General features: G+C 38.1%; 1 protein-coding gene across 1 annotated transcript in view; it reads right to left on the bottom strand.

Moving 5' to 3' along the window:
• Positions 1 to 25990, bottom strand: part of LOC150089260 (OTU domain-containing protein 7B-like) — a 151220-nt gene that overhangs the window by 16093 nt on the left and 109137 nt on the right. Inside the window, exon 7 of the mRNA XM_090389924.1 lies at positions 17432 to 17559. Within this exon, the coding sequence (XP_090246050.1) occupies positions 17432 to 17559 (128 nt within the window). The remainder of the gene's footprint in view (positions 1 to 17431; positions 17560 to 25990) is intronic.

Here is a 25990-nt window from a genome sequence, read left to right as displayed (position 1 = left end):
TTTTTTTCAGCCTGGACGGTACTTGTTAGCAGGAGAGATTGCTTCTACAGGGATGGGATACACTTAAATAGAAAGGGTGCAAGAATTTTTGCTGATGCTGTCGAGGCAGAGTTAGGTGGGTCGGAAAACTGCTAGTTGGGGGGGATACAAGGATTAATAGATTAACAGTAGCCACTGCCAGAGGTGGAAGTGATTCTTACACTGCTTCTATTGAAATGAGCAGAAGCCTGAAAAACAAGATGCAGGATATTTCAGAGACTGCTGGGAGTCATTGCGGTACAAGTAAACACATGGGTTGTGTTAGGGTAGCCAAGAATAGAAACAGGTGCATGTATACCTGCGTGTACACCAATGCTAGGAGTTTGGTAAATAAATTTGATGAATTTGAGGTATTGCTCAAAACATCAAAGGCAGATATTGTTGGGATATCAGAGAAGTGGTGTCACACAGATATAAGGAATGCGGAACTGGAATTTGGGGAATACAATGTGTATAGAAAGGATAGACAGGACAGGAGGGGAGGAGGCGTTATGCTATTAGTTAAGAAACACAAAGTCCAAGGAAGTGAAGCCAGTCGACATCGATGGACAGGGCAGTGTCGAGTCAGTTTGGTGTGACATAAGCATAGGGAAATCAAAATTGAGAGTAGGAGTGTGCTATAGGCCTAATGATTCTGATGAGTATAATAAGATATTGCACAGGGAAATAGAGTGGGCCAGTAAATCAGAGAGTCTTATAATGGGGGATTTTAATTTCCCAGATATTGACTGGAATTTGTGGGTTGGTCACTCGCACACTAGCAAGGCTTTTGTGGATTTATTGGATGATTGTTTTCTACATCAGCATGTTCGTGTGGCAACAAGAGGGCGCAATACTCTTGATCTGATTATCAGTAGTGATTCTTCATGCATTAAGAATCTGCAGATAAATGAACGACTAGGTGGCAGTGATCACAGTGTGTTGAAGTGGGATTTACTCAAGGAGGTAACTACCATCAGAGGTAAAGGGAAGGATTTTTGTTTTCGTAAAGGCGACTATGATGGTCTGAGACAGTATTTAAATTCTATACAGTGGGACCAACTGATGATGTTACCAACAGCAAACTCAAAATATGAAGCATTCAAGGAACTAATCTTGGAGGCTACCAGGCTTTACATACCAACTAAGAAATACTGTTCAAGGTTTAGGCCTAAATGGTTGTCAGATGAACTAATGAGACATGTGGCAGAGAAGAAAAATGCATGGGATACATACAAATTAATGGGTAACATGGAAACCTATGATAGATATAAGTTGGTCTGTAACCAAGTCACAAAGGAGATCAGGCAGGCAAAGGCAGACTACGAAAAATCCTTGGCAAAGGATGTAAAGAAAAACAGAAAAGAGTTCTTTACCTATTTAAACTCAAGAAGGAAAGGGATGAATCAGACTGGTCCACTGGATATTGATGGTTCAACAGTTGAGGATCCTGCTCAGGTGGCTAACAATCTAAACGAGTATTTTGCATCTACATTCACGCATGAGGAGTTATTCAGGAAGGAGAATGATGTAGGTAAAGTAAACATTGGCAGTGAGCTGGATGATTTTGTAATAACTGAGAGGAAAGTGGAGGAGAGATTGTTGAGGATAAACATAAAAAAGGCACCTGGGGTGGATGGGATCCATCCAGTTATATTAAAGGAGGCAGCAAAGGAAGTAAGCAAACCCCTAGCCATAATTATGAGAGCTTCTTTGGACTCAGGGCAGGTACCCATAGACTGGAGATGTGCAAATGTAACCCCAATTCACAAAGGAGGATCAAAGGCTGACACAAGTAATTATAGACCTGTTAGTTTAACTTCTGTTCCAGGTAAATTAATGGAGGCACTGGTTAAAGAAGCACTGCAGGATCATCTAGACAAGAATTCAGTTATAGCTCAGACGCAGCACGGTTTTGTTAAGGGCAGGTCTTGCCTGACCAATTTGATTGGATACTATGATGTAGTCACAAAAGAACTGGATGCAGGGAATAACTTTGATATTATATATTTGGATCTTAGAAAGGCTTTTGATACTGTTGCACATGGAAGACTGTTGCACAAATTGGAGCAGTGTGGCATTGGAGGCAAATTGCTGCTATGGATAAGGGGATGGTTGAGTGGCAGAAGACAGAGAGTGGTAATCAATGGACACTGCTCAACGTGGACTAATGTTATTAGTGGAGTTTCTCAGGGTTCAGTGTTGGGTCCGTTGTTGTTTTCGGTGTTTATGAATGATATTGATGATGGGATATCAAGTTTAATTTCCAAGTTTGCAGATGATACAAAGGTTGGCAGGGTTGTTAAGGACACCACTGACGCTATGCTGCTGCAACAGGATCTGGAAAGGTTGAACAGATGGGCTGAGAGGTGGCAAATGAAGTTTAACATTGACAAATGTAAAGTACTACATATGGGAAACAGTAACCCCAGAGCAACGTATCAACTCTGCGGTACTACACTGACAGTGGTGGAGAATGAAAAGGACCTGGGGGTAATTGTGCAGGCAGATATGAAGTTCTCTGAGCAGTGCAGACGAGCTGCAAGAGTAGCTAATGGTGTCTTGTCAATGATATACAGGAATTTTTCTAGCAGGGATAAGGAGGTGATTATTCCCTTGTATAAGGCAATGGTTAGGCCACATCTTGAGTACTGTATACAGGTCTGGAGGCCTCATTTTAAGAAGGATGTAGAGCTGCTGGAACGGGTAAAGAGAAAGGGCAACAAGATTAGTGAATGGAACAAAGGGTTGCTCTTAAGAAGAAAGGCTTAAGTTTTGCAAATTACAGAGTCTGGAGACTAAGCACCGGCGAGGTGATCTGATAGAGGTGTATAAGGCTTTGAATGGTTTGAGCATGCTCAATGCCAATGGGATTCTTCATCTTGCTCAGAATAATCAGCTCAGAGGGCATAAATTCAAATTGAGGAAGGACGGATGTCGGATAGATGTGCGGAAATTTGCCTTTGGCCAGCGGGTGGTTGGTTGGTGGAACCGACTTCATCACTTGTTGTTGAAGTTGATAGCCTAAAGAAATTTAAGGCTCAACTGGACAGGTATTTCGAGCGAAGGGAGGGGTGAAATGGAGTGGTGTGTTGTTTTTTTTTTTTTTTTTTGGCTGATGCTGAATAAGCTTGCTTTCTTGCATCATATGCCTCTACTAATGCTAATGCTAAATGCTAATATCATGGCAACTTGTGAGATACACCTAAAACAATGCCGTTTTCAGCAATTTTTGAGTTTTCTTCATAGTAATATGATGCTATTGCACAAACTTGTACACTGATATCAGCTACTTATGGGATCTAGCTAAATTCGTAGCAACTTACCATTTGAACCTTTTTTTTTTTTTTGGTTATAAATTCACATTAAAATTTTTCCTATAAACAAAGGCTACGGACATAATAAATTTCATATCCTTACTGATTGAAGAAATATCAATAAAAATAAAAAAATAAAAAAATTATATATATGTTATCAAAGACAAAATAATAGCAACTAAGAGAAGTTTTAAAAATAGTTTTATTACAACTTTATAATTACTGGACATGAAACACACAAGGTTTTTTAATGTTTTTTTTTTGCAGTATTTCATAATACCAAATTCTAATCACTTCCTCCACCAACTTGTGTTTCATATGACAATTTTTTGATTAATCCATTTTAGAAGTATTGACATATGTGCATATAGTGTCCATTATCCTCACAATGTCCATCCATCCACATGTAATAAGTGGTCTCCCAGCAAATGGATTTTCCCAACATTTTATATTTCACTCTTTTAGTAAGATCTGTCAAGCTGTGCCAAATTTCATTAAAATAGGACAAACAGGAATATGGCATTTATTCCTTTTATCATCCATATCACATATAGATTATGTGTAGGTAAATATTCTCAGGGTTCTATCGGAAAAGGGTGTTTTACCATTATATTTAATACAATTAATACAAACCAGATAACTGGAACACATTGGCTACGAAAAAAGAAAAAAAAAAATGTTTGGTCCCAAGGATTTTTGGTTTGGTCCCCAGTTAAACCATCCTAATATCACAAAAAGGAAGGTGCAGCCTTACCAGGTAGAGCAGAGGTCCCCAAACTACTGCCCACAGGCCAGATCTGGCCCATGAAAGAATTTTGTCCAGACCACAGATATTTCAATTAGATCGTAAAAATTATAACGTTTATATTAGATCACAATAAAATTCACGAAAAACACATTTTACAGATTATTTTAACATTCGTCGGTTGATTAATAGTGTTGACACCTCTGTGTCATCAGCTTTGCCTTGTTAGATATTAATTGTTATTTCCACTCAAAGCTAGTCTTAGAAACATCATTAAAATAATCCATTAATCTTGACCCTGTCATTAAATAACAACAGGCATTAGAGACAGTAATTAGGGATTTTATAATCCCTTGCCAGCCTGCACACCAACCCTGATGTCCAGAGTATGGGAGCAAAGGTCACCCTAGGCTTCCACTACACAAGAAGCTGGGATCAAGAATCAAAACATGACACTATCCTATTGGTTAATGGAGTTAATCCCTCTGGCAGCCTGTATGCACAAAGTTTCTGGTAGCAGGTATGAATTTAATCTATTTGTATTACCTTATATTTCCGGTTTTCTATTACAACAGCAATTAAAAACTTAATACTTTAGAATCGTAATTTCCAAATTACGAACAGGTAGTTCCCGACTTTATGAGTTAATTCGTCCCTAGCACGTGTTTATAAAGTGAAAACAAGTAAAGTGGGAATTTATTTCCCATAGACATAATGTTAAAAACAGATGTTACATTCTCAACAATGAAATTAGTTAGCTAATTAGTTTATGTTTAACATGATTACTTTATCCAAAGAAATGAAAATGTAGCCTGTAAAATCAAGCAAATTATAATAATAAAAAAATTATTTACGACTTACGAATGTTAAAGAATGTTTATTCTTCATTATCATCATCACTCACTATTGTCTCAGCACTCGTTGGTTTGTTGCACAAGGAGTCATCTTCTTCAGAAATGTTTCAAGAGGTGTTTGTTTCCAAGATAATCTTCTATTTTAATTATAAATTTCACGATTGCATGCATAAGCATTTTTTAATGGCGCACACAAATTGCAACTAACGCGATTCACGTGAAGTAACAAGTTCACGAAGTTAAAAAAAAAAAAGGAATGAAGAGAAGATTCTGAAAATTTATTTGTTTTTTATATGATTGAAGATTTCAGTAAAGGGGAAATACATGTTTACTACCCATTTATAATTGCTTGCACTAACAGAAAGGCCCAATAAACCGGAGAGTGCAAAATTTTTTTATTGTTTTATGGTCGTGACCTCCAGAAATGTGCTTTAGAAAAATATCACTAAGGCGTTCAAAATTGATTCTTATAACGGAACATATGATAATGATGAAGGTGTAGTATTGCATTTTAATGATTTGAATTGGTAACTAATAATTTATCTTGGTAACTAATAAGTGACCTTAAAAATTACATTTTAGAGATAAATAGCTTAGTTATACAGCAAAAATTCCAACTTCCAAGATCTTGTAATTAATTACCCAAAAACAATGTGTTATTGGGTTCACATTACGAAATTTTAACGGTACGATGGTGTCTCTGGAACTGATTAATATCGTAAAGCGGGGTACATTATTGTATAGCTATGTATGTGGTTTGGAATGTGTTATTTATGAATGTTTAACATTCATTTTTTGCAGTTAATGTTCATATTTTCGATTTTGTTGATACTTGGGGGGGAAAAAAAACTCTTAAACCCGGGAACTCACGAAGCGAAAACTCATAAAACAGAAACTGCTTTTATTGGTAATTGTAACTGTAATATCCTAAATTATTCAAATTTGTAGCCCATTCTGTTCTCCCCAGTGCAGTACTTAGGTTTTTACTTGAGGGGGAGCAAAGATGACAAAACAGGAGCTTTTACTGTCTGTCTGTTTGTAATATGGTCTATTGCCCTGTCAAAAAATTGTGCACCCGTCCATAGGTGCCATTTAGTATTAGTATTAGTAATGGCCGCATGGTGCAAGAAAGCCTATGGCTTATGCTGCACCAGCCAAAAAAAAAAAAAAAAAAACCGAAAAAAACAATGATAAAAACAAAAAAAAAAAAAAATAAATAAATAATAATAATAATTAATAAAAAAAGGAAATTAAACCTATCATCCTATGCGCTTCCCTTACCCGAAAGTACTATCCAGATGACCTTTGAATTTCCCCAAACTGTCGGCTTCTACCACCCATGAAGGCAACTTATTCCAGTAATTTATAACTCGCTGGCTAAAATAAAACTTCCTGCAGTCCGATCTAAACATTTCCCCCCAGTAACTTGAATTTATGTCCCCTAGTTCTAGCATCATTTATAATCTTGAAAATTTCGTCCTCATTCATTTTACTGATGCCTCTCAGAGCCTTAAACAGTGCAACCAAACTCTGCAACCACATATTCGAAGCCTTTCTTCATAAGGACGCCCTTTTGCCGATCTCACCAGGTGAATTACCCGTCTTTGCACACTTTCAAGAAGCTTTCTTTAGGTGGGTCTCCATACTTGAACACAGTATTCCAAGTGTGGTCTAACATAAGCCTTATATAATGGGATTATCACGTCCCAATCTCTACTTGCAAAAGTTCGATAGATCATCCATAGGACACCATGGGCCTTCCTTGCAACCTGATTACAATGCTCAGAGAATTTCATGTCTGACCGTATCATAACACCCAAGTCCCTTTCCTCCAGTGCTGGGTTTAGTTGAACTACACCAAGTGAATAAGTTATTTTCGGATTACTGTTTCCCGTGTAATACCTTACACTTTGTTGGATTAAAGCATAGCTGCCATTTTTCTGACCATTCCTGAAGTCTATCTAGGTCTCTCTGAAGAAGCTCAGCTTGACAGTGATCATTAACTACTCTACCAATTTTAACATCATCTGCAAATTTAGACATCACGCCCTCTATCCCTTCGTCAATGTCGTTTATGAAAATTAAAAACAACAGTGGTCCTAATACTCATCCTTGGGGAACCCCACTTCTTACATCAACCCAATCTGAGGAATAGCCATTTATCACAACCCTCTGCCTCCTGCCCTGAAGCCATCCTTCTAACCATCTAAGGATTTTCCCAGTGATTCTAACCTGTTCCAGCTTATAAAGCAACCGCTCATGTGGGACTGAGTCAAAAGCTTTGCTGAAATCTAAATAAACAATGTCGAAATTATTCCCTAAATCCAGCTCGTGAGTGACCCTTTTGAAATAGCGAACCAGATTTGTTAAACATGATTTTCTCTTTACAAAACCATGCTGAGTATCCTTGAGAATTTCCATTCGATCCAAATGATCCTGAATTCCACCCTTGATCATTGCCTCCATGATTTTCCCTACTACTGAAGTCAGACTGACAGGTCGATAATTTCCAACTTCACTTTTAGAGCCACCCTTATGTATGGGAGATACATTTGCACTTTTCCAATCCAAGGGAATCTCCCCAGAGTCTAGTGATGCTCGCATAATTAGCCTCAATGGTTCAATGCACCCGCTTGCCACCTCTCTTAAGATTATAGGGTATATTCCATCAACTCCAGGAGCCTTACTGGTCTGTTGGCTCGAAAGTTTTTTCATTAAATAATCTTGCGAAATTTCAATATCATTAATTACATATTTTTTAACTTCGCTCCCACAATTTCCCATTGCCACAAAAGGTTTTTCATTTGTAAATATCAATGCAAAATAACTGTTGAGTTCATCTGCAACGACAACTGGTGTATTTAATACTAACCCCTTTCCCTTACGTAAAGGTCCAATCTGGTTTGTCCTGCTCTTCTTGGCATTTATACATGTGAAGAATTCTTTATTCCCCCTCTTTGCTCTGTTTGCTAGTGATTTCTCATAAACCGCCTTTGCCTGTCAAATCTTTTCTGTGGCTCTATTACACATCAACATTGTAGCTGTTATAGGCTTCAGTACTTTTTATTGCTCTGTAACCTTTCCATGCCACCTTTTTCTTCTCAAGTAATGTGGCAACTTCACTATTCATCCAACTTGGAACCCTCCTCGTGGAGTATTTTTTTAATGGTATATACGCATTCAAGGCATCTGTGATTAATGTTTTAAAAGCGTACCACAGTTCAAATGTATTCATTTTCTGCACGATATCCACCTAGTTAATAGAGGCCATGTAGTACCTTAAGGCATCGTAATTTCCTTTTCTGAAATTAAAACCCATTCCTTTGCCTTTTACTTCTGCTACCTCTCTCGTCATCATCCACCATAGAACTCCGTGATCACTTCCTGCTACTGGTTCCTCTACTGTCAACCCTGTTATGTCATCTGATTCATGGGTGATGATGAAAATTTGATTTAAAAATTTTGTTCCCCATGTCGAGTTTTCTTCCCATTTACTCCAATCAATTTGAGGCAAATTGAAATCACCCATGATAAGACATTGACGCTTATTTGCCCATTTCATTTGCATGTAGAGGCTTTTGTCATAATCTTCACAATCACCTGGTCTGTAGATTACTCCTACTCGCATTATACCTTTGTTTCCAACTATCTCACACCATACAGATTCTATACTAGCATGTGCAATATCTGAATCCGGGAAAGCTATCGTCGCACTCAGGCTGCTTCTGATAAGAAGCATTACCCCACCACCCCTTCTATCTACCCTATCCTTCCTAAATACATTATACAAGCCGTACTTAAACTCATCATCCCCAATTTCCGGGTAGCACCACGTCTCCGTAAGCCCTATTATGTCCGTGTTACTTGTTTTAACCAGCAGTTCGAATTCACTCATTGTATTGACGACACTTCTAACGTTACTGTATAAACAATTAAGATTTACAGTTCTTGTATATTTAACAACCCTAACACAACCCTTGAAGTTTTTTAGGCTCTCTTCCCTGATATTAGCTACCCGCTCACGTGAAACGTTTCTGCCCCCAGAACATCTAGATAATACGTCCAGTTGGGGTAGCAGATAAGAACTCTTAAGGTATGTGCAAGAGTTACTTTGACCAATATTATCAGATAAACACGTGTCGGTATTACTCACATCCCCCCTAGCTAGCAGTTTCCCTGAACCTTTAAGGTATCCTCAATAATACTGGCAAAAACTTTTGCACCACCTATGTTTAAGTGTATCCCGTCTCTACAAAACAAATTCCTTCTACCTACAAGTGTGGGCCATGCTGATAGAAATTTCCCCCCAAAGCCTTGCAGATTCCTTCAAGTCTTGAGTTAATCTACAAGGCTCTTAACATATAATCCCTCCTATCGTGTCTGGGCAGAATTGCAGACACATAGACATTATGGCCTAGCTCGCGGCATTTCCTCAGCATGGTCCTGTATTTTTCCAACAAATCGTCAGATTGTGTCCGTTTAATATCATTAGTCCCCACATGAATAATAATATTCTCTTTACCCCCTTTAAAATCTGACAATCTGTTGGTGACATCATCAATAGTTCTTCCCGGCAGACATACCCTGGTTCTACTCCACCTATCCTTATTACAAAAAATATTCCCCGTTTCCCTGACAATGGAGTCTCCTAATAAAACAAAGTCCTTTTTAAGCAGAGTAGTTTGCACTTGGTTTTTCTGTTTTGGGGCTCGAATCGGGTGTGCATCACTTGGTAGATTGCTGGAGTCTTGAGTCCCTGACGAGCTCCCAGATGCATTATTCTCGAGGGCAAGCACCCGTTTTATCAGGGACTCAAATTGTTCCATCAGTGCACCAAATTGTAATTTAAGATCGGTGCACTCCTTACATCGATCACAAAGAAAAGAATCCCCAGGTGAGGTAGGATTAGTCACCAGGTCGACCTTGGAAAACATTCCACAGGTTCCACAACGGATTAAATCATGACTCACCCGAAAATCGCCATTGGCTATTTCCGTGTGAGTCTCAATACCCTGTGACGTGTTTAAGGCAGATCTCGTAACTACCATTATAAAATTAAATAAATATCAATGAAAGTTAACTTTAAAAAATTATATCTATAATATTATTAAAATCAAACTGTTACAGGAAACCTATAACAAATAATCCAACAATATCTAAAGAAATCAAATATTTAAAAGCACTATCCAAAAGTAAACCACTTAACTGAGGAGCCCTGACTAAGCGCATCCGCTCACCTCGAATGCCTACACGAAGGCAAATGTGTTGCAGGGTGAGCAAATGCTCACCCTGCATCCCCCCTAGGTACACTATTGGTTCTCCCCACAGCATGGTCTGATGATGAGTATCGGTAAGATACCTGAATGTCACCTTATTAAACTATAAGTTTTATATTATAATAATGTAGTTTATTAGGCCAACAGCCTAATAAACTATATTATTAATTTCACATATATTATTAATTTCACATGACATAAGAGTGATATGAATATAATAATAACCTTTATGTTAAAATATTTCATAAAACTAAACATACCTGGTGTAACATACGGCATCTTTATGATTATGGCGAAATAGTTTAATCTAGATCTTTCGGTCTTCACCATTCTTGTTTATCGGTGATATAATTCTACAGCAGTCACCTGTGGGATATATGCATATATCTCTATTTGCAGGTGGCTCCCCATCTCCAACAAATATTGCAGCAACCTCCGTTTTGGATGTAGGTGCACATATCGTCTCTTAACCATCTCGTCCAATTGTTGCATTACTTTGTTTTTGCAAATGTTGCTTCAGCAGAATTGAAAATACAAAGTTGTCCATATCCTGGCTAATTTGCCTCATTCAGATATAGCGGTGAGACCAAATGGTAAATCTGACCATGTATTCTAAAACAGTATGGACCATTTCCAGGCAGTGATTTAATCTCTGTGCCCATCGATGTGAATGCCATTGCTGAGTTGTACTCTCATACATGTTCTCTGTAGTTATTTGCTTCACATGTATCCCCTTGTCAGCAGCTCTCAATAAAACAGTAGGTGTCTCTGACAGTGGGTCAAGTGAAACGTTTTCTTCATGACAGCATTTAGTGTATTTATTCTACGTGTTTAACTCATGTCCCCAATATCTTGCACTGCAATACCCACAGTTGTAATACGTATTTCCTGTCATGCTCTTCCATATTAATTACAGCTTATTGATTGTTTGCATTTGGTACTTCTATTTGATTAGTCCAACAGTGTTTCACCCGTCTTCTCATTTCCAATCTTGCTTCTCTTTCTTCAAAGTTTTCTGTACATCTTTGTAGTCGTAGAGTCTTGTTTCAGTCTCTTAGTCTATTAGATCTCTCCTATAATGTTTCGTTAGCATTTCTTCTACATTTTCTCAGAGTTCTTAAACACTGTTCAGCCATTTTTACACTTCTTAAAAATTAGAACAGTTTATTAAAATAAATATACATCGATAGCTTTCAAGTATAGGTTGTCTATGTTCGGACGAAAAAACGTTAGTAAAAAATTAAAAAAGAATGCCTGGTAGGGTGGTCATGCAAGGTGAACCGCATGAACGGGTGCTGGAAACAATTAGCAGTTGGAAAATTTGGGCAGCATACCTAAGCATTTTATATAAACAGATTTGAAAACACGTCAGTGCTTGCTTACTTCAATATTCACAAGTATTTTTTTTTTTTTTATTCCAGTGACTCCATAAAAATCATGTCAAAGCTGATGTCGAAAACAAGAAGTTGATGCTGGCTGTTGCGTTTTTAATGAGTGGTGGCCAATTAATTACTTTTTTGTACTGCTCAATGATACTTTGAGCAAATACATATCTTTGATCAAAGATACGTATCTTATTTGCAATGAAGCCTTGTTCAAGGAATATAATGTGAAACGTCACTACACCATAAAACATGCCTCAAATTACGATAAATTTCAAGGAGCTGTGCGGCACAAAAAACTCCAAGAACTAACCCAAACTTTTCAAAGTCAACAACAGAAGATTAGAAGTTTTACTCATCAAAATTTATCTGCAGTTAGATCTAGTTTTCGAGCCTCCCAAATCATTGCTGAAGAAGGGCCTTTATGGATACAGCTAATTAATATTACAAAATGATGCAAAGAAGCAGTCTTCTGTAAATTCGTCCAAAAAAAATCAATTCTAATGTCAAGTATCTTCTATCATCTTCTCAACCTTCAACCCATGCAATATACTAAGTACTATAGGTTCTAATATGTCTTGTGCTTGGGGTTCTCATTTAAAAAAGGGGGAGGGGATTAAACCAGCTAGTAGTAAGACAAGTAGAATACAGTCGGACCTCTCTTTAATGAACTTCCATATAGCTAACTTTTTTGATTTCCTCTTGGTCATTACATTGTTTGTTGTTGTTTGGTTTTTTTTTTTTTAGGAGCATTAGCAACTAAGGCCATATTGCTCCGGGGATATGCGGTGGTCATTCCCTGACCTTTCCGCATCTTCCGTTTTTCGTGGTCACGGGCTCGAACCCCAGTCTAATCAAGAAGCATGTGCTACGCACTGCTGCTCCTGCTCACCTGGCTACGGAGGCACCTCATTACATTAAAAATAGTTTCTGTATAGCGAAGAAATTTTTCATATAACAAAAAAATTGATTTTGAGAGACCCAGGTACACATTGTTCGCACCTCTGGCCTTTAGGCAATAGAGCTGATGCGGTAGAAAGCACGAATTAAGAGCTAAAAGGATGAAGAATTAACAGCTAAAACATTTTACAATTTAGTGGTGCCCATAAAACCCTACAGGAGGAAACTGGCTAACTACGGCATGGGATAGAAAAAGATGGAAGGTTTTGGGAGACCTTTGCCCAGCAGTGGATCAGCAATGGCTAAAAAGAGGTAAAACTTATACATCCTATACACTACTGTACCGAGAATCGTGCTAGTCAACTGCTATCTATGTTCACAGCCACTGGCAAAGATTAAGGCATATTCCCGATACGGGCAGTGGGTCTGATCAACCTGTTTTCTACAGTAAGCATCCTATTAGAGAACAAGGAGAGAGTGATTTTCCTTTATCCTGGAAATTCATCTGTTGTTTTGAAGAAATGAGTCGAGTCATCCATGCTTTCACTAAATTTCACCTGTCTCTGTTTACATGGTAGGTACAAGTGGTACCTAATTCAATTTTGTTTTAGCTGCTGTGAAAGCAACCTTACAGTGTCTAAGAGAAAATCCTTGAGTATAGTGTGAAAAAGTGGAAGTGCTTAATAGTGTAGAATGATTAAAAATTTGGTATTCCTGGCAGTAGTGAGTTAACCATTCTGAAAAACTGTTTCGAAAGTATGCCTGTGTGAAGATGTAGATGAAGCAGTTTTTATACGGATGAAGTTGATTTGAGACCAAAAAGTGCCGATATCAGGGCCATTAATAGAAGAAAAGGCTAGAGTGCACATCTTTTCTGGGGCATAAAACATTCCAAGCCAGTTCTGGTTGGCTTACTTGAAAAAGTTATTTCTGATGAAAGTGGAGCTGCAATCAAAGAAAACTATACCCACTGGAAACAGTTTAAAAAAAAATTTTTTTTTTTGAACATTGGATTTTAAATTTCGATAGAAAAATGACGAAAGAAAACAGAAAAATCACGTTGATTGTTGACAACTACCCTGCCTACCTTCACTCAATCATTTCGAAACTTACAAATGCGAAGCCTGTTTCCTTCCCTCCAAATACCTGGTCTAAACTGCACGCAATGGGCCAAGAATTTGAAAATGCATTACCGAAATCACATACAGAAAAAAATTATACTGAGAATAGAAACCAACCAACCTATAGATTTTGTTATAGATTTGCAGAAGTGCATATCAGAGTTGGCAAAAGTGTGGAGTCAAGATGTGATGGAAACAATGATTAAGAATTGTTTTGCAAAAGTAGGTTTTGCTAAAATGCTAATTAATAGCAATGAGAGGGATGAACTACTACACGACACTGAGCAATCTTGGGAAGAGTTCCAAGTGAAGTTTGACCAGTGGAGAAATTGTTCTTGGCAAATTTTTTGGAGTTGATCATTATGTCATAGTAGCTGAATATCCGACTGGCTCCAACATTTTTGAGATTATACAAAGAACTAGTGACAATATCGACAATGAGTTCTATGAAAATGAGGGCAATATTAAACCTTCCAAACAAGAAATGTTGGCAGCATTTGAAACTTTGCATTGAGGCCTTCAGTGGAAAGAAAATGTAACATAAAATATATGAGTGTTTAAACAAAAACATTTTTATGAACGGCGTAGACTACAACAAAACATAACTAAATATTTTACGACATTATTCTTAAAAGTGTACTAATATGTTGTGCACATCATGTAAGTAGTCATTTCTTAATATGTATGTATTAATAAATTAATTGTATCAAACTGTGAGAAAATTTATTCACTCCCACTTATTTCTGATTTATTTCACATCTTTTACTATATTTCTGAATTTACAGTATTTTATTTTTCACTGTTGAAAAGGTCATATTTCTTTATAACGAAATTTCTGTTTAACGATTTTTTTCAAGGGAACGATCAATTTCGTTTAGCATTAGCATTAGTAGAGGCATTTGATGCAAGAAAGCAAGCTTATGCAGCATCAGCCAAAAAAAAAAAAAAAAAACCACTTCCACTTCACCCCTCTGTTCGTTCAAAATACCTGTCCAGCTGAGCCTTAAACTTATTTAGGCTATCAACCTCCACCACAAGGGATGGAAGTCTGTTCCACCAACCAACCACCCGCTGGCTAAAGGCAAATTTCCGCACGTCTATCCTACATCTGTCTTTCCTTAATTTGAATTTATGCCCTCTCAGGTGATTATTCTGAGCTAGAGGAAGAATCCCATCAGCATTGAGCATGCTTAAACCATTCAAGGCTTTATACACCTCTATCAGATCACCTCGCTGGTGCCTAGTCTCCAGACACTGTAATTTGCAAAACTTAAGCCTTTCTTCGTAAGAGCACCCCTTTGTTCCATTCACTAATCTTGTTGCCCTTCTCTGTACTCGTTCCAGCAGCTCTACATCCTTCTTGAAATGAGGCCTCCAGACCTGTATACAGTACTCTAGGTGTGGCCTGACCATCGCCTTATACAATGGAATAATCACCTCCTTATCCCTGCTGGAAAAATTCCTGTATATCATTGACAATACTCCATGAGCTACTCTTGCAGCCCGTCTGCACTGCTCAGAGAACTTCATATCTGCCTGCACAACCACCCCCAAGTCCCTTTCATTCTCTACCACTGTCAGTGTTGTACCACAGAGTTGATACGTTGTTCTGGGGTTGCTGTTTCCCATGCGTAGTACTTTACATTTGTCAATGTTAAACTTCATTTGCCACCTCTCAGCCCATCTGCTCAACCTTTCCAGATCCTGTTGCAGCAGCATAGTGTCAGTAGTGTCCTTGACAACCCTGCCAACCTTTGTATCGTCTGCAAACTTGGACATTAATCCCGATATACCATCATCAATATCATTTATAAATACAGAAAACAATAATGGACCCAACACTGAGCCCTGAGGGACTCCACTAATAACATCAGTCCACGATGAGCAGTGTCCATTGATTACCACTCTCTGTCTTCTCCCCCTCAACCACCCCTTTATCCGTAGCAGCAATTTGCCTCCAATGTCACACTGCTCCAATTTGTGTAGCAGTCTTCCATGTGCAACAGTATCAAAAGCCTTTCTAAGATCCAAGTATATAATATCAAAGTTATTCCCTGCATCCAGTTCTTTTGTGACTGCATCATAGTATCCAATCAAGTTGGTCAGGCAAGACTTCCCCTTAACAAAACCATGCTGTGTCTGAGCTATAACTGAAGTCTTGTCTAAATGATCCTGCAGTGCTTCTTTAACCAGTGCCTCCATTAATTTTCCTGGAACAGAAGTTAAGCTCACAGGTCTATAATTACTTGTGTCAGCCTTTGATCCTCCTTTGTGAATTGGGGTCACATTTGCACATTTCCAGTCTATGGGTACCTCCCCTGAGTCCAAGGAAGCTCTCATAATTATGGCTAAGGGTTTGCTTACTTCCTTTGCTGCCTCCTTTAATATAACTGGATAGATCCCATCCACCCCAGGTGCCTTTCTTGTGTTTATCTTCAACAGTTTCTCCTCCACTTTACTCCCAGTTATTTCAAGATTCTGCAGCTTACTGCTAGAGTTGAATACACCTCTGGCATTCCCCTCGCTGAATAACTCCTCATGTGTGAATGTCGATGCAAAATATTCATTTAGTTTGTTAGCTACCTGAGCAGGATCATCAACACTTGACCCATCAATATCAAGTGGACCAATCTGATTCATCCCTTTCCTTCTAGAGTTTACATAAGTAAAGAACTCTTTGCTGTTTTTCTTTGCATCCCTTGCCAAGGATTTCTTGTAATCTGCCTTCGCCTGCCTAACCTCCTTTGTAACTTGGTTGAATATCAACTTGTATCTATCATAGGCTTCTGTGTCGTGTGTTAATTTGTATGTATCCCTTGCATTTTTCTTCTCTGCCATATGCTTCATTAGTTCATCTGACATCCATTTTGGCCTAAACCTTGAACAATATTTCTTAGTTGGTATGTAAAGCCTAGTAGCTTCCAAGATAAGTTCTTTGAATGCTTCCCATTTTGAATTTGCTGTTGGTAACATCATCAGTTGGTCCCACTGTATAGAATTTAAATACTGTCTCAGTCCATCGTAGTCGCCTTTACGGAAGCAATAACCCTTCCCTTTACCCCTAATGGTAGTTACCTCTTTGAGTAAATCCCACTTCAGCACACTGTGATCACTGCCACCTAGTGGTTCATTTATCTGCAGATTCTTAATGCATGAAGAATCACTGCTGATAATCAAATCAAGAGTATTACTCCCTCTAGTTGCCTCCTGAACATGCTGATGTAGAAAACAATCATCCAATAAATCCACAAAAGCCCTGCTAGTGTGTGAGTATCCAGCCCCCAAATTCCAGTCAATATCTGGGAAATTAAAATCTCCCATTATAAGACACTCTGATTTACTGGCCCACTCTATTTCCCTGTATAGTTCCTTATTATACTCATCAGAGCCATTAGGCCTACAGCACACTCCTACTCTCAATTTTGATCTCCCAATGTTTATGTCACACCAAACTGACTCCACACTGCACTGTCCAGCGATGTCGACTGGCTTCACTTCCTTGGTTTTTATATGTGTTTCTTAACTAATAGCATAACACCTCCCCCCCTTCCTATCCTGTCTATCCTTTCTGTAGACGTTGTACTCCCCAAATTGCAGTTCCGCATCCCTTATATCTGTGTGACACCACGTCTCTGATATCCCAACAATATCTGCCTTCGATGTTTTGAGCAATACCTCAAATTCATCAAATTTATTCACTAAACTCCTAGCATTGGTGTACACGCAAGTATACCTGCACCTGTTTCTATTCTTAGCTACCCTAACGTTATATAAAGGTTCGACTGATCATAACTAATATTAATTGAATTTATACCTACCTCTTTGTTTTGCAGAGCTGTCTGCCATCTCCATCTTCTATAAAATGCATCTGTAAACACGCCACTTAACAGCATAGAATGTAAAGCTTTCCTCAAAGTTAATAGTCTATCATGAAATCCCCACATGCCTGAAAAGAGCAAAAAAAATTCATCAATTTCATGTTTTCTGAATATGTCTGTATGAACCTTATTCATATATGTAGCTGTTGTTGTTATTTGGTTTTTAGAAGCATTAGCAACTAAGGCCATATTGCTCCGAGAATATGCAGTGGTCATTCCCTGACCTTCCTGCATCCTCTGTATTTGGTGGTGACGGGCTCAAACCCCGGTCTAATCAAGAAGCGTGTGCTACGCACTGCTGCTCTTTCCCACCTGGCTACGGAGGCGCCATATATGTAACTAATTGCTGACATGAAATAATACTGCAATTCAAAGATATTTAGTAATTACCCTACTGTGTATTTTGAAAAAAATTCATATTTTGAAAAAAATTCAATATTTTCTTAGAAAAGGGCATTTCTGAACCATTTTCTAGTGCTGATTTCAAAAATCACCTTCGTTTATTTCCATTCTGTCTGGTTTCTTCAAAAACCACAAAAGCAAATTTGATTTCTCACAAATTTTTAATAATTTTGGCAGAATTTGTGCACTGAAATTATAACAAAATGCTACTTTCGTGAGACTTTTATATTTAAATAAATAGATAAATCTGCAGCCGTTGTCAATCCACTACACGATGGAAGCCGCCTCAAGTCATGTATATGTTAAAAACACCAATAAAAAGGGCAGTGTGGTAAAAAGTCCACTAAACACTTGCATCTAATTTTAAAAACTGATCTACCATCGTAGCTCAAATTTTATGGGTCAAATTTTTGTTTCTTTGATTTTCTTGTAGATTCTTCTACGTCACAGTCTCTATTCAGCATCCAGAAATAATCAGCCATCATGTTGACATTCCATCTCCCCTTCATCACTAACACTTCCTAGATTTTCAGGGACGTAGTCAATGTGGGAGTGCAAAAAATGTACCTTGACACTCACGTTGTTACCCAGCTTCCTGAAATTTGCCAACATATTTTCAACTATATTCCTGTATTCTAGATCCTTGTTGTTCCATAAGAAGTTCTCAACATACCTGAAGCTAATCCATACCTGTTTTTCTCTTTTATTAACAGTTTCCTCAAAATATCGGTCACTCGTCAGTTTGCGAATTTGAGGTAAAAAAAAAAACTATCTTGTTTTAGCTTCTCTTGGGTGATTGATGAAAATTCAGTATAGAGGTAGTTGAAGCAGAGACCTTCCTGAGGTAAAGGTCACAGTGTATTAATGTGGGATTTACTTAAAGATGTAACTACCAAACAGGGATAAAGGGAAGGGTTTTTGCTTTCATAAAGGTGGCTATGGTGGTCTCGACCAGTTTTTAAATTCTATATAGTGGAACCAACTGATGATGTTACCAACAGTAAATTCTAAATGGAAAGCATTCAAAGAATTGATCTTGGAAGTTACTAAGTTTTTCATACCAACTAAGAAATACTGTTCAAGGTTTAGGCCTAAATGAATGTCACATGAACAAATAAGAAACATGGCAAAGAATAAAAATGCATGGGATGTATATAAATTATTAGACGACACAGAAGCCTATAGTAGATATAAGCTAGTCTGAAATCAAGTCACAAAGGAGGTTAGGCAACCAAAGGCAGATGAGAAATCTTTGGTAAAGGATGCAAAGAAAAAAAACCAAAGATTTCTTTACTTATGTAAATTCTAGAAGGAAGGGGATAGCTGGTCCACTGGATATCGATGGTTTGACTGTTGATGATCCTGCTCAGGTAGTTGACAAACTGAAAGAGTACTTTGCATCTACATTCACATGAGGAATTCTGTAGGGAAGTGAAGCCACAAGTTCATCAAACTCTACTAGGCAGCTAATTGATTTTGTAATAACTGAGAGAAAAGTGGAGGAGAAATTGTTGAAGATAAACTTAAGAAAGGTACCTAGGATGGATGGAATCTATCCAGTTATATCAAGGAAGGCAGCGAAGGAAATAAGTAAACCCATAGCCAAAATTATGAGAGCATCCTTGGGTTCAGGGGAGGTCTCCACACACTGGAGATATGCAAATGTATCCCTAATTCACAAAGAGGGAGCAAAGGGTGACACAAATAATTACAGACATGTTAGTTAAACTTATGTTCAAAGTAAAATAATGTAGTCACTGGTTAAAGAAGCAATGCAGGATCATCTAGCCAAGACTGCAGTAATAGTTCAGAAACAGCATGGGTTTGTTAAGGGGAAATCTTGCCTGACCAATTTGACTGGATATTACGATGTGGTCAAAAAGACCCTGGATGCAAAAAATAATTTTGATATCATATTAAGATTTTGGGAAAGCTTTTGATACTGTTGCACATGGAAGACTACTGTATAAATTGGAGCAGTATGCCATTAAGGGTAAGTTGCTGCCATGATTAAAGGGATGGTTCAGTGGGAGAAGACAGACTGGTAATCAATGGATACTGCTCTTTGTGGACTAATGTTATTAGAGTCCCCCAGGTTTCCATGTCGGGACTATTGTTATTTTCTATATTTGTCAATGATATTGATGAATGTATATCAAGCTTAACGGCCACTGTACCTCAGTGGTCTGCCACAAGGGTACTTCGAGTGACCAGGGTTCACACCGTGACTGCTAAATATAGAGCGGTCTCTTGCGTTCTCTCGATCGTGTGAACTCCTCTGACAGTGTGGCCATCCCGGATTATAAACAGAAAATTTTTTTAATCCAAAAGTTTGAAGATGATACAAAGGTTGGCAGGGTTGTTAACAACAGTAACAATGGTTGGCTGCTGCAAAAGGATCTAGAAAAGTTGGGCAGATGGGCTGTGAGGTGGCAATTGAAGTTTAACATTGACAAATGCAAAATACTGCATATGGATAGTAGTAACCATAGAGTAATGTACCAACTGTGTAGTATAGTAGTGGAGAATGAAAAAGACCTGGGGGTAATTGTGCTGTCAGATATGAAGTTTTCCGAGCAGTGCAGACAGGCTGCCAGCACAGCTTGTGAGGTCTTATCAATGATATACAGGAACTTTGCTAGCAGGAATAAGGAGGTGATGTTCCCCTTGCATAAGGTAGGGTTTCCCAAAGTGTGGTCCGCGGCCCAGTACCGGTCCGCAAACAACTTATTTGAAATATACCTACATAAAACTACAAGAAAATTTCCTTATTTCCTTTCCTAAGTTTTATGTAAAGTTTTGATAATAATCAAAGAAATGAATTACCTATCTTTTATTTATATTTACTAATGTTAATGAATATCTAATTGCATTATTACTGGTACGTTAAATGTCCTAATGGCAGTGTCCTTACTTCCTGAACTTATGAGTATAATTATTGAAAATACATCAATTTATAGGTATAGGTGGGCCACAAAAAAAAATCTACAAACACTGGTCCGCGCTTGAAAAAGTTTGAGAAACCCTGGTATAAGGTAATGCTCAGGCTACCTTGAGTATTGCATACAGGTCCTGAGGCCTCATTTTAGGAAAGAAGAGCTGCTAGAACGAGTACAGAGAAGGGTTGTTGTTGTTTTTTAGGAGCGTTAGCAACTAAGGCCATTATTGCTCCGGGATATGCGGTGGTCATTCCCTGACCTTTCCGCATCCTCCGTATTTGGTAGTGACGGGCTCGAACACGGGTCTAATCAAGAAGCGTGTGCTACGCACTGCTGCTCCTTCCCACCTGGCTACGGAGGCGCACAGAGAAGGGCAACGAGAACAAAGCAGCACTCTTACCAAGAAAGGTTTAACTGAAATTGCATAGTCTGGAGACTAAGCACCTGTGAGGTGATCTGATCTGATTGAGTTTTATTAGGCTTTGAATGGTTTGAGCAAGTCAATGTTTATGGGATTCTTCCTTGTACTCGGATTATGCACTTCAGGGAGCATAAATTCAAACTGAGGAAAGACAATTGCAGAATGGATGTTCCAACGAGGGATTGATTGCTGGAACAATCTTCCATTCTGTTGTTGTGGAAGGTGATGGCTTAAATAGATTCAAAGAACTGGAGAAACTTTTGGAGTGAATGGATAGGCAAAATGGGAAGTTTTTTTTTTTTTTTTTGCTGATGTTGCATAAGCTTGCTTTTTTGCATCATATGCCATTGCTAATGCTTTCACAAACTATTTCATCAAACCCAGTTTGATGTGGAAGAGTAGAAAGTGGACAATTTTGAGGTCTATCAGTGGTTTATCAACTATTTTCTTTGATACAGGCAACAAACTGCCCTGTTTAGCCATACCATGAAATCTCAGTGCTTATTCCTTGCCTGACTGTCCCGCTCACAAAAAATACAAGGCATTTTTGTGTAGTCAGATTGCTGTCCAAGTAACACGTCTAACACTTTAAAATTAGCATAGATCAACCAACTATATTCTTCATACTTAATATTTGTCAACAACTCCAAGTTCTCATATGTTTCTTTCAAATGCACAGAACGAGCAACTGGAATTGACCCATATTTATTTCCATTTTGGAGCAACACACTCTTGAGAATCCTCTTTGATGAGTCAATAAAAAGTCTCCACTCTGTAGGATTGTAACTAATTCCAAAATAGTTCATAAAGTCATTTAAGTCATATTACTGCAAAAAACCAGAGAGTTATCCTCAAAAAAGTAGGGGACTATTTCTTGTTCTCTGTGTCTGTACCATGAGAAAAACATCCCATGTGCTATAAGATTTTTTTGATTTAAGTTCAGAACCAAAGAGTTCATGCTGTGAAACAGTTGGCTGCATTGTTTTCAGGCCAGTTTCATCTTCAGAACCTTAAGTTCTGCAAATTGCAGCGGCTAGAGACTAGGCGCCTGCAAGGTGATCTGATTGAGGTGTATAAGGCCTTGAATGGGTTGAGCACGCTGAATTCTGATGGGATTCTACCACTGGTTCAGATTACGAACCTAAGGGGGCATAAATTCAAATTGAGGAGAAGATTTGATTTTGGTAGTTGTTGGCGCATCGGCTTCTGTGGCCATATTGCACCTCCCAAGGTTTTTGCAGTACTTTGATCCAAGCCCGAGGCGGGAATCGAACCGGCGACCTTTGGGTTGCCGGGCAGGTACTTTACCCACTCGGCTAGCCCGGTCGGCATTGAGGAGAAGATAGATGTAGAATAGATGTGTGGAAATTTGCCTTTAGCCAGCGAGTGGTTAATTGCTGGAAACAAACTTCCATTTGTCATTGTGGAAGTTGATAGTTTAAATAAATTTAAGGAGGAACTGGACAAACATTTAGAGGGAATGGCTGTGTAAAAAAAAATTTTTTTTTTTTGGCTGATGCTGCATAAGCTCATACACTTGCTTTCTTGCATCACATGCCACTATTACTACTACTGCCTTCACTTTAGCACTCTCTGCTGCAACATTTTCTGATATAAGTGGAGGGCATGGAATCAGCAGGTTATCTCCATATGGGACTGGTCTAATGGCAGATGGAGCAATAGGATTCACAATGCCCTTCTTACTCTTTGCATTGTATCCCTCTACAAACTAAGCAAAAATAAGTCATCACAGTGGTTTGTAGGCTCCCACCAAATCATGGGAATTGCAAATGGCATAGCCTTCTTTTTACTATTTTTCCACAACCTCAAGGCTTCAACATAGGTTTAGCAAAGTATGCGGAGCCCACTTTTTATCTTGGTCACCGAGTTTCATTCCAAAATAAGAACAATGCACATATTTTACAAATTCTGTATATCTTGTCTTTGCTTGAGAACCACATAACTTCCACAAATATAACAAAAGTTCAGATTGTTCAAAGACTTGCATGAAGCCATTTTATTTACTTTTCAGCACAAGTTTGACATAATCTCAAAAATAAACTGAGCTCACACTGATAAACACTGCTGCATGGTGCTTTCAAGGTCATGAAACAAATGACTGAAGGCAGTGTTGCCAATGTGTGAAGATTTAGCTTACAAATTCCCAGCATGTACCCCTAACTTAATACATTCAATAATACAACTCATGAAATCAACTTAAGCGATTTATGAGATGAAAAAAAAAAAAAAAAAATACACGACAGAAAAAAAGAATAACATTTCTGAAATCAGCATAAAAGAATTAGTAAAAACAGCTATTAATTTACTAGTAAAATAATAAGAGGAGTTTACCTCAATTTACAAACATCGAAAACCATGCAGAGTGGTGTAAGTATAAATGCTAATGCTAAAAAAAATGGGTGACAAAAGCAAAAACAGTCTCTGGAGAAGAAAAATTGTGTGGTGGGAGTAGAGGGGAAATCAATAACAGTATATATAAATAAATTAAACAAGTTTAACATTACAGTTCAATATTTTATTATAAAACAAAATGTGCTGCATCCCAATGAGCACAGGTTATGAGGGTGCAATGTGTTTCTGTAAAATCCCCAAACACAAAAGACAGAGCCTATAATACTTAGAACTGTGCATGGATCAAAGGTTGAGTAGATGATTGTTGGCATCAGACTTGAATTTTTGTAGACCACAATTTTTGGTAAATACAAATGTTGCTCTAGAGAATAAAAGAATAAAAATAAGTTCAGTCAGCTGGGAACAGGACAATGGGCATTGACTGGTTGACACCAGGATGATTCAGACTAATTTCGAACAGAGCATTAGAATTAGTGATGCCACTTCAGAAGAACAGTGCCCATGGCATTTATAGCAAAGGCAAGCAGCAGAAACTGAGACAAACAATTGGGAGATTTAGCAGAATTGGTCATTAATAAATCTAACTGGCCTCTTTTTAATAAAGTTAGTGAGCCTGAGAGGAGTTACCCCAAATGGGGAAACAAAATTCCATGGTAGATTGGAGTTCAGATTTGTACAGAGTCAATAGCTGTTTAGAAAAAATAAGAAATGTGGAGAGTGAAGTGGACAACTCAGTTATTTTTGCAGAGAAAGCAATTAGCAATATATGCTTATGTCAAGAAAGATTAGAATCCAGGATGATCCCCGAGAGAGATATGTGATCTTGTTGAGAAATCCCCAGTATCATCAAAAATAAGTATAGAAACAGCAGACATTTTTCTAAGAAATAAGACAAGACTGAGTTTCAGAAGGATTAAAATTAACAAAATTTTTCTGCCACATTAGCAGATTACCTTGAAATTCACACTTAAGGAATTGGTGGTAGATATTCAATAATTTGAAGCGGACTCTGCAGAACAAGGTTTCTCAAACTGAAATTTAGTATGCTATCATCAGGAAAACTATGAATTGAATTTCCAATCAGTGGAACAAGGCCTTTAATATAAAAGAGTAGACAGGGGGAACTGTATCTCAGAGGAAACTAGCATTAGCTGGGAAGTTACAAGATAGAGTGTCATATACTATTATATGCAGTGAGCAGTCAGAGAGAAAACTGGCTACCCAGTTGCAAACGACAGTCAGAAATCCAAGGTGGACGCTTGTTTAGAAGACCTCTATGCCAAACATAATCAAAAGCTTTAGAAATGCCTAAGCAATGGCTTGTGTTTCAAACTCTTTCATCAAATTTGTCCAAAAATGAGTAACACAAGCCAAAATATCACCAGTGGATAACATTAATAGAATCCATATACTTCCAATGTTCACACTGAAAGGTTTAAATATAAGATTTAGTGGCTGATAGATTTCTCCATTACTCTGGAGAAAGTAGAGGTTAAGTACAATGGGGCAATAATTGGATGGGAGGGATGTCACTCCTTTTTAGAAACTGGCTGGATATGAGCAAATTTCAAGGAAGGAAAAATGTCTTCACCAAGCGAGAACTGCCAGGTGTCACCTGGTGAAGACGTAGACTTCTGTAGCTGCTGCAAACGGATAATCTACCTTGAAGTTTTATCATATTTTTGATTAGTTAACATGAAAGACTATTTTATAATTGTCTTGGGGGGAGACAAAGACCAATAGATTGACAGTAGCCACTGGCAGAGGTGAAAGAGATTCTTGCACTGCTTCTATTAGAATGAGCAGAAGCCTGAAAAACAAGATGCATGGTATTTCAGAGACTGCTGGGAGCCATTGCGGTACAAATAAACACATGGGTTGTGTTAGGGTAGCTAAGAATAGAAACAGGTGCAGGTATACTTGCGTGTACACCAATGCTAGGAGTTAAGTAAATAAATTTGATGAATTTGAGGTATTGCTCAAAACATCAAAGGCAGATATTGTTGGGATATCAGAGACGTGGTGTCACACAGATATAAGGGATGCAGAACTGCAATTTGGGGAGTACAACGTCTACAGAAAGGATAGACAGGATAGGAAGGGGGGAGGGGTTATGCTATTAGTTAAGAAACACATAAAAACCAAGGAAGTGAAGCCAGTCGACATCGCTGGACAGTGCAGTGTTGAGTCAGTTTGGTGTGACATAAGCATTGGGAGATCAAAATTGAGAGTAGGAGTGTGCTATAGGCCTAATGACTCTGATGAGTATAATAAGGAACTGTACAGGGAAATAGAGTGGGCTAGTAAATCAGAGAGTCTTATAATGGGAGATTTTAATTTCCCAGATATTGACTGGAATTTGGG

The sequence above is a fragment of the Mastigoproctus giganteus genome, chromosome 2 (assembly GCF_048544385.1).
Source record: "Mastigoproctus giganteus isolate SK-2022 chromosome 2, ASM4854438v1, whole genome shotgun sequence".
Classification (NCBI taxonomy): domain Eukaryota; kingdom Metazoa; phylum Arthropoda; class Arachnida; order Uropygi; family Thelyphonidae; genus Mastigoproctus; species Mastigoproctus giganteus.
This window is presented reverse-complemented; position numbering and strand designations above follow the sequence as displayed.